Source organism: Caenorhabditis elegans, chromosome III (assembly GCF_000002985.6).
Source record: "Caenorhabditis elegans chromosome III".
NCBI lineage: Eukaryota > Metazoa > Nematoda > Chromadorea > Rhabditida > Rhabditidae > Caenorhabditis > Caenorhabditis elegans.
Window position 1 is genome coordinate 2,080,429 of NC_003281.10, and position 10,105 is coordinate 2,090,533.

Here is a 10,105-nt window from a genome sequence, read left to right on the forward strand (position 1 = left end):
ACTTACCAATAATATTTTAAAACAATCTAGAATCCAAATCTATCAAAACATTTCCATAATTCCAAAATTTTTATTTTTGTTTTTTTGTGCCTACATATACCTGTTGAAATTGGAATTCAAGACAAAAACCCCTGTAGCGCGTCTGAAAATGGATATCTAGGTACAAAAACTTACCAATAATATTTTAAAACAATCTAGAATCCAAATCTATCAAAACATTTCCATAATTCCAAAATTTTTATTTTTGTTTTTTTGTGCCTACATATACCTGTTGAAATTGGAATTCAAGACAAAAACCCCTGTAGCGCGTCTGAAAATGGATATCTAGGTACAAAAACTTACCAATAATATTTTAAAACAATCTAGAATCCAAATCTATCAAAACATTTCCGGAATTCCATAATGTTTATTTTTGTTTTTCTGTGCCTACATATACCTGTTGAAATTGGAATTCAAGACAAAAACCCCTGTAGCGCGTCTGAAAATGGATATCTAGGTACAAAAACTTACCAATAATATTTTAAAACAATCTAGAATCCAAATCTATCAAAACATTTCCGGAATTCCATAATGTTTATTTTTGTTTTTCTGTGCCTACATATACCTGTTGAAATTGGAATTCAAGACAAAAACCCCTGTAGCGCGTCTGAAAATGGATATCTAGGTACAAAAACTTACCAATAATATTTTAAAACAATCTAGAATCCAAATCTATCAAAACATTTCCATAATTCCAAAATTTTTATTTTTGTTTTTTTGTGCCTACATATACCTGTTGAAATTGGAATTCAAGACAAAAACCCCTGTAGCGCGTCTGAAAATGGATATCTAGGTACAAAAACTTACCAATAATATTTTAAAACAATCTAGAATCCAAATCTATCAAAACATTTCCGGAATTCCATAATGTTTATTTTTGTTTTTTTGTGCCTACATATACCTGTTGAAATTGGAATTCAAGACAAAAACCCCTGTAGCGCGTCTGAAAATGGATATCTAGGTACAAAAACTTACCAATAATATTTTAAAACAATCTAGAATCCAAATCTATCAAAACATTTCCGGAATTCCATAATGTTTATTTTTGTTTTTTTGTGCCTACATATACCTGTTGAAATTGGAATTCAAGACAAAAACCCCTGTAGCGCGTCTGAAAATGGATATCTAGGTACAAAAACTTACCAATAATATTTTAAAACAATCTAGAATCCAAATCTATCAAAACATTTCCATAATTCCAAAATTTTTATTTTTGTTTTTTTGTGCCTACATATACCTGTTGAAATTGGAATTCAAGACAAAAACCCCTGTAGCGCGTCTGAAAATGGATATCTAGGTACAAAAACTTACCAATAATATTTTAAAACAATCTAGAATCCAAATCTATCAAAACATTTCCGGAATTCCATAATGTTTATTTTTGTTTTTTTGTGCCTACATATACCTGTTGAAATTGGAATTCAAGACAAAAACCCCTGTAGCGCGTCTGAAAATGGATATCTAGGTACAAAAACTTACCAATAATATTTTAAAACAATCTAGAATCCAAATCTATCAAAACATTTCCATAATTCCAAAATTTTTATTTTTGTTTTTTTGTGCCTACATATACCTGTTGAAATTGGAATTCAAGACAAAAACCCCTGTAGCGCGTCTGAAAATGGATATCTAGGTACAAAAACTTACCAATAATATTTTAAAACAATCTAGAATCCAAATCTATCAAAACATTTCCATAATTCCAAAATTTTTATTTTTGTTTTTCTGTGCCTACATATACCTGTTGAAATTGGAATTCAAGACAAAAACCCCTGTAGCGCGTCTGAAAATGGATATCTAGGTACAAAAACTTACCAATAATATTTTAAAACAATCTAGAATCCAAATCTATCAAAACATTTCCATAATTCCAAAATTTTTATTTTTGTTTTTTTGTGCCTACATATACCTGTTGAAATTGGAATTCAAGACAAAAACCCCTGTAGCGCGTCTGAAAATGGATATCTAGGTACAAAAACTAACCAATAATATTTTAAAACAATCTAGAATCCAAATCTATCAAAACATTTCCGGAATTCCATAATGTTTATTTTTGTTTTTTTGTGCCTACATATACCTGTTGAAATTGGAATTCAAGACAAAAACCCCTGTAGCGCGTCTGAAAATGGATATCTAGGTACAAAAACTTACCAATAATATTTTTAAACAATCTAGAATACATCAGATCAACTTTCACATAAGAAAAATTTTATCAAGAACCCATAAACACTAACTTTTTCCAACAAAAAAAACACAAACTCTTATCACTGTTCGGGTACAAAGAAGACATGTACCTTGAGACAGGGGGGGGGGGTTTACTATAAATTGGCTGGGGGAACCGGTTTAAGATTGTTGAAATGTCCCCGTCACTGAACAAAAAATTGTCCGCTTGGCCGTACCCGAGGCTAGAACGGTTCCCGGGGAGGTTGGAACGGTTTCGGTATAGGACTTATGTAAGTTTTAGAATTTTTGAAATGTTTTTGAATTTCCTAATTTCCCGCCAAATTCAAATTTTTTCAGAACTTCCTGGAGAACCGCCTGTGGCCAGTCCGTCCGATCTACTTTTTGGCGCTTGTCGCTCTAATCACTGGCTATGGCTTCCCCCAAGACTTACTAAAATCCTTTTTTATTTCCTATTCCCTGGTATTTCTACTTCGTCACATCCTGAAATACACCTACTTTTCCTACAAGGGATATCTCAAGGAGAGCCCCAAAAAGCCATCCTATGCTACCATAGTATGGGGTACTGTAAAGAAGATCCTAAGCCATGTGGCACCACCTCAACTGTCATCCTGTGACAGGTTGCTCTCGAATCTTCCACTGCCGAGGTTAGAGGACACAGTGACGAGGTACACGGATTCTATGAAGTTTGTGATTTCGGAGGTAGGTGTTGGTGTTTAGTGCCTAAGCTATTCCTGGATGTACCAGGAATAGCTGAGGCACAATTTAGTCCCAGTGATATATCTGACACACTTTAGGCCCCGTTCAGTCCCATGACTGTATCCGGTACACTTTAGGCCCAATTTAGTCCCAGGGATGTACTCGGCATAGTTCAGGCCCAGTTTAGTCCCAGGTATGTACCCGGCATAGTTTAGGCCGAATTTAGTCCGAGGCATGTACCCGGCGTAGCTTAGGCCCAGTTTAGTCCCGGCATACTTTAGACCCAATTTAGTCCCAGTGATGTATCCGACATAGTTTAGGCCCAACTTAGTCCCAAGACTGTATTCGACATAGCTTAGGCCCCGTTTAGTCCCATGACTGTATCCAGTACACTTTAGACCCAATTTAGTCCCAGGGATGTTACTGGCATAGTTCAGGCCTAGTTTAGTCTCAGGGATGAACCAGGCATGGTTCAGGCCCAGTTTAGTCCCAGGCGGGTCCCGACATAGGTTAGTCATTATTCCATGACTGTATCCGGCATAGTTTAAAGCCAGTTTAGTCCTAGGCCTGTACCCAGCATAGTTCAAGCCCAGTTTAGTCCCAGGCAGGTACCCGGCATAGTTTAGGCCCTGTTGAGTCCCAGACATATGTCTGGCATAGTTTAGTCCCAGTGATATATCCGGTATAGCACCAACCCCGTTTAGTCCAATGACTGTATCCGGTACACTTTAGGCCCAGTTTAGTCCCAGGGATGTTCCCGCCATAGTTCAGGCCTAGTTTAGTTCAAGTGATATATCCGGAGCCGGACACTGTAGCCGGCGCAATCTAGCCCCAGAGCATTAGTCAAGCGATGCATTCAGCAGGGTTTGAGCCCAAAGATGTCTCCGACCCAATTAAGATTAAATCTTCGTCTTATCAATTTATTTTTCTTATCAGGAAGAGCACAACAATCTGATCGCCACTTCAACTCAATTCTTATCACATGAAGGACGAACACTACAACGCTTTGCCTGGCTTTTACACCTAATCACAGACAACTACGTCACCTGGTTTTGGGAGAAGTACATCTATTATGCAGGAAGATATCCCCTCCCGATTATCAGTAGTACCTGCCAATGCGTGCTTTATGGAGAGGATGACCTGACACAAGTCTACCAGGTGGCTCGGTTACTGTACATTGAGACATTGGCCAATTTGTCGGTAGATCGACAGGATTACCTGGCGGTCGGCGACGGGCTTATGTCTACTCGGCACTACAGGAACATTTACAATGGGAGCAGAGTTCCTGGTGCAGAAATCGACAATTTCCAGTGGAACCCGCCAAGCCGGCATGCTCTCGTGGTGCACAAGGGTACCTGGTATAAGGTGGACACGTGTGATGAGGATGGAAGGTTGTACAGTGTGAATGAGTTGGCGAAGTAAGAGTTTTTTATGTTAGCTACAGTGCGTCCAACTTCTATAGCACCCCCTTGGCGGTTTGGAGCTTTTCAAAATATTTTTCGGAAATGTGTTAGTGCAGTTCGATAGCAAATGTTGAAAAACCTATGCTTTTAAATTTTTATTATGATATCTCAAAAATCAAGGAAATTGGGTCAAAATATCGGAAAAGCCTGCGGCGCCCGCACCTACGCCTGCCTCGCTCCACGAGCCGCACTTTCTATTAAGTGCTGCGCGGAACCCGAAAAGTGTCGGCCGCAGCGGAAAAACACCTTTCGCACTATTTAGTGTAACCAGGGGTGGACGGCAAACAATTTTTTTCCGGCAAATCGGCGAATTGCCGGAATTGAAAATTACTGGCAATTCGGCAAACCGGCAAATCGGCGAATTGCCGGAATAGAAAAATTCCGGCAATTCGGCAAATCGGCAATTGCTGAAAATTTTCGGAAAAATAAAAAAAAGTTTCCGTCTTATAAAAAAATCCCTCTAAACATTTCCGGCAAGTCTGATATCCGGCAAACGGCAAATCGGCAAATTGCCGGAATTGGTTATTTCCGGCGAATTGGCAAACCAGCAGATTTTCGGATTTGAAAATTTCCGGCAAACCGGCTAATTGCCGGAATTGATAATTTCCGGCAAATTGGCAAACTGACGGAATATAAAATTTCCGGCAAATTGGCAAACCAGCAGATTTTCGGATTTGAAAATTTCCGAAAAATTGGCAAACCAGCAGATTTTCGGAATTGAAAATTTCCGGCAAATTGGCAAACAGGCAAACTGACGGAATATAAAATTTCCGGCAAATTGGTAAATCGGCAACTTGCCAGAATTGAAATTTCCGGCAAAAATCGGCAATATGCCGAAATTGAAAAGTTCCGGCAAATTGGCAAATTGACAATTTGCCGATTTGCCGAATTCGTCGACAAAATAATTTATAATTTGCCGTGCAGAAATGAGACGAGAGGCAGGTTGGAGGCAGGCCTCAGGCCCAGAAACCGCGCCTGCCTAGTCCTATTCTGCTCAGCTACTTTTTCTTTTGACTCCACCAAAATCTGTCCACTTCCAGAATCGTCTCCGAGCTCACAACTCGCCAGGACAAGTCCACCGGGTTCCTCTGTAAAATCAGCAGCCTAACCGCCGACCGTCGTACCGAATGGAGCAAAAACCGCCGGAAATTCTTCCTAAACAATGCTCACAACAAAAAGCTTCTGGAAGTCATCGAAACCTCACAGTACGTCATCTCAATGGACACCGCCAAATGGGGTGTAGAGACCTCTGACAAAATGTCAGTGTACATGAAGGATATGCTAGCTGGCGATGGGACGAATCGATGGTTCGACAAGACCATGAACTACGCGATTTGTGCAAATGGGCGCGGTGGAGCCACCGGAGAGCACTCGCCTGCAGATGGAGCAGAGATGGATCACGTTTGTGAGAATTTTTTGAATTTGGACAAGCAGATTTTGAAGTCGCCGAGCAAGGAAGAGCAGTTGGAGATTGCCAAGTTGGACGAGCCGTCGAATTATCTGAAATTAGCTGAAAAGCTGGAGTTTGAGGTGGAGGAAGGATTGGAGGAAGAAGTTGAACGGTGCTATGAAGCACATACAAAAGCTGTGGCAGATTTGCATGTTCATTCGATAATTTTCTTGGATTTTGGCAAGGGGAGACTGAAGAAGTGCGGGATATCGCCGGATGGATTTGTGCAGATGGCTATTCAGTTGGCGTATTTTGAGGTAGGTAGGTCTGCCTTTCTACTACAGGGAAGCCTACCAGGGGTGTGCGGCAAATTCCAAATTTTGCCGAGCTCGGAAAATTCGGTAAATCTCTTTTTTAAATATTTTCCGAGCTCGGCAAAATTGGCAAATTTGGCAAATTTGCCGCCCACCCCTAGTGCCTTCCAGGCAGCCTGACAGCCCAAAAAATTTTTGGCGGGAAATTCAAAATTTCAAAATTTCAAATATTTTTGGAGTGGAAAATTCAGATTTTCAAAAAAAAAATATTGGCGGGTTATTTAAGTTTTCAATAATATTTTTGCCCGGAAATTCAAAAATTCAAATTTCATAATCTTTTTTGAGTTGGAAATTCAGATTTTCAAAAAAAATTATTGGCGGGGAATTTAAAATTTCAAATAATTTTTTGCCGGGAACATCAGATTTTCAAATATTTTTTGGCGGGAAATTCAAATTTTCAAAAACAATTTTAGATGGAAATTCTAGTTTTCAAACATTTTTTGAGATGGAAATTCAAAAAATTCACTTTTTTGGTGGAAAATTCGAATTCTTAACTATTATTTGGCGGAAAATTAAAAAATTCAAGTTTTCCAATTTTTTGGCAGAAATTTCCAATTTTCCAATATTTTTTGAGTGGAAAATTCAAATTTTTAAACATTTTTTGGCGGAAAAATCAAAAATGCAAATTTCTCAATACTTTTGGCGGAGAAATTCAAATTTTTGATTATTTTTGATTATTTTGGCAGAAAAATCCAACTTTCCAAAACAATTTTTAGTTGGAAATTCAACAATTTCACACCATTATTGGCAGGAAATTCAAATTTCCTAATAATTTTGGGCAGAAATTTTCAATTTTTCAAACATTTTTTGAGTTGGAAATTCATATATTCAGACAGTTTTTGGCGGGAAATTCTAATTTTCAAACATTTTTTGCAGGTAGATCAAAAACTATAAAATTAACATATTTTTTGAGTTGGACATTGAAAGCTTCAAACATTTTTGGCGGAAAAAAAATTTTAATTTGTTTTATCAGGACCAAGGAAAATTCACGCAAACCTACGAGACAGGCTCAATCCGATTCTATGCAAATTCCAGAACGGAGACCGTACGGCCAGTGACCAGTGCTTCCTGCAAGCTCGTATGTGCTATGTTGGATGAAACTTCTAGTGTGAGTTTTAGGCCTGCCTATGTACCTGCCTAGTTTGTGCCTAGGCTGTACGTACCAGCCTATGTTGATCAGTTTTCAGAAACAAACCCGAAGACAACTGCTGAAAGAAGCCTGCGAAGTTCATGTGAACAATTGTAAAGAGGTTATGCTTGGAAACGGGTTCGATCGTCATCTTTTTGTGCTTTGTGTCATTGCGAAGGGCCTCGGGTACAATAGCCCGTTCCTTGACTTTTTCTCAAGTCAGAAGTGGCTCCTGAGCACTAGTAATGTGAGTTTTGAGCTGCTGAAGAAGCTAACTCCAAACTCTTTAATTTTTAGATCCCAAACATGACAAACTCCATTGCCGAGGACACCTCTGTGAACAATATAATGCTCGGCGGCTCCTTCGGTGCAGTTGCTCAAGATGGGTATGGAATTTGCTATCGATTTGGTGGAAATCATGCGATATTGGTTCACATCACCTCTTATCATTCTTCGGAACTCACTGACTCGGAGAGAATCGGAAATCGGTTGAAAAGCGCTTTTCATAGACTTGCCGGGCTTTTTGATGACTAAACTTGTAAATTTGAATGTGTTAATGAATGTTAATATACGAACGTTGTTGTAAAATACAACTACCAAATACACTTTAATGTACTGTCTTGATAAAAAATTGAAAATCAAAGCAACAGGAGAAATTGCTGTTAATTTGGCAGCGGAAACCGACAACACGCTTGGCTCACCTCATTATATTTAATTGCAGTCGAAAAATCAACAATAATTATAAAAACTGGAATAATTTATAAATTTTTGAAATTTTTTTCAACAAAAAAAAGGTTTTTCTCAAGAAAACTCTCTAATTACTGTATTTTCCAGGGTTAATGATTTTAAAACTAATTTTAAATATAATTCCAAATATTTATGTTTATTTTAAGTCAAAAATCAGCCAAAAATCTTGAAAACTGAGTGAGTTGCAAATTTTTGAAAAAATTTTCCAAAAAACATTTTTCTTAATTTTTTTTCCGAAAATTTTCCAAAAATCTATAAAAACTCATTTTTCGGGTTTACCGCACCAATACCTTTAAAGTAACACCCATTACGCCTAGTTTCCGGTGAAATTGAGTCCCGACACAGCTGAAACCATAGCTACAGTACCCAGCGTGGTGGGACCCAAAAACTCAAAATCGACGGAACCTAGGCATGATGGGGGTTGTTTTGAAGGTATTACTGAGTTAAATCTATACTTTCTGAATTGAACAATTTAGGAGCAAAAATCAAGAAAAATTTCAGGAAAACAATTTTTTTCGAAAATCCATAACTTTTCAAAATTTCATGAAATTTCCGGAATTACTGTATGTTCCGGTGAGGTTTTTGTTTTCAACCAAATTTTAATAATAGTCCAAATATTTTTGCACAGTTTACACAAAAAATCAGCAAATAACCTTGAAAACTGAAAGAGTTGCAAATTTTTGAAAATTTTTTCCAAAAAAAAAATTCTTTTCAATTTTTTTCTCCTAAACATTTCCAAAAACCTATAAAAACTCATTTTTCGGGTTTACCGCACCAATACCTTTAAAATAACACCCATCACGCCTAGTGTCCGGTGAAATTGAGTCCCGACACAGCTGAAGCCATAGCTACAGTACCCAGCGTGGTGGGACCCAAATACTCAAAATCGTCCGAACCTGGGCATGATGGGGGTCATTTTGAAGGTCTTGGTGAGCTGAACCCATCTTTTGTAAATTGAATAATTTAGGGGCAACCTCATTGAAAATTTTCAAAAAAATAATTTTTAAAAAACCTTTTTTTTTGAAAAATTTTCCCAAAAAAATCATTTCCAAATATATGCATATAAACTATGTTTTAATTTCATTTTTCCTCCCACAATAAAACCTAAATTCTCTGCACCCTCTTCCATTTCCACACTCTCTCCATCTCGCGTGGGGCGCCGTCAGCTTTTCCTCTATATTTTGTCTTTGGTTGTCTGCGTCTCTCCGGGGTTTCAGTGCTCACTCACGGGTTGGCGTGCTCCGAGAGCCAACACACACCACCAACTTTCGCTCCCACCGCTTATCCTTTTCAATTTTTGATTTATTTTCGAAATTTTCCAGGAATTTTCTGGATTTTTATCGATTTCTTTAAAGGATTTTTGCAATGGAAATTGGGAAATTTTATTTCTTACACAATTTATGATTTTTTCATACATAATTCAAAAAATTTTGCAAAAAAAAATTCTGCCTTAAAGCCTTAAAGCAATTTTCCACCGATTTTCATTGATATTTTGGGTCCCGCCACGAAAACTTCTGGGTTAGGGGTATAGTTTTTCATTGGTAGACAAATATATTTCAAACATTTTAAATAAAATTTATTACGCAATTTTGAAAATTCGGGAAAGATATGGATTTTCGAAAAGTTTCGAAGAAAAATTGGTTTTTTTTAAATTTTTCTGAATTTTTTCAATCAGCTTTTGTTCCTAAACTTTTTATTTTACAAGATATGGATTCAGCTCACCAAGACCTTCAAAATGACCCCCATCATGCCCAGGTTCCGGCGATTTTGAGTTTTTGGGTCCCACCACGCTGGGTACTGTAGCTATGGTTTCAGCTGTGTCGGCACTCAATTTCAGCGAAAACTAGGCATGATGGGTGTTATTTTAAAGGTCTCGGTGCGGTAAACCCAAAAAATGAAGGTTTTTTTTCAATTTTTGGAAAGTTTAAGAGGAAAAAAATTTTGAAAAAAATTGTTTCAAAAAAAATCTCAAAAATTTGCAACTCTCTCAGTTTTTAAGATTTTCGGCAGATTTTTTGCTTACAATGTGCATAAATATTTGGAATTTTATTTAACATTTGTTTCAAAATTTGAAACCCCGGAA

The 10,105-nt window shown here is 37.5% G+C and overlaps 1 protein-coding gene across 1 annotated transcript; it reads left to right on the forward strand.

The window, feature by feature from the left end:
• The first annotated feature begins 2,390 nt into the window (after positions 1-2,390).
• On the forward strand, positions 2,391-7,886 carry cpt-3 (Choline/carnitine acyltransferase domain-containing protein). Its single transcript, NM_065097.5, has 7 exons — positions 2,391-2,492; positions 2,560-2,922; positions 3,856-4,337; positions 5,423-6,089; positions 7,120-7,254; positions 7,334-7,522; positions 7,573-7,886. Exons 1-7 carry the CDS (start codon positions 2,397-2,399, stop codon positions 7,807-7,809), a joined length of 2,169 nt encoding a protein of 722 aa, NP_497498.2. The 5' UTR covers positions 2,391-2,396; the 3' UTR covers positions 7,810-7,886.
• Positions 7,887-10,105: the final 2,219 nt, after the last annotated feature.

Bases quoted from the DNA above. Each gene is read 5' to 3' on its own strand.
- cpt-3 (NM_065097.5), top strand. From the start codon at position 2,397: ATGTCCCCGTCACTGAACAAAAAATTGTCCGCTTGGCCGTACCCGAGG. The intron at 7,255-7,333 runs GTGAGTTTTAGG...ATCAGTTTTCAG, and splicing joins TGTTGGATGAAACTTCTAGT to AAACAAACCCGAAGACAACT. The intron at 7,523-7,572 runs GTGAGTTTTGAG...TTTAATTTTTAG, and splicing joins GGCTCCTGAGCACTAGTAAT to ATCCCAAACATGACAAACTC.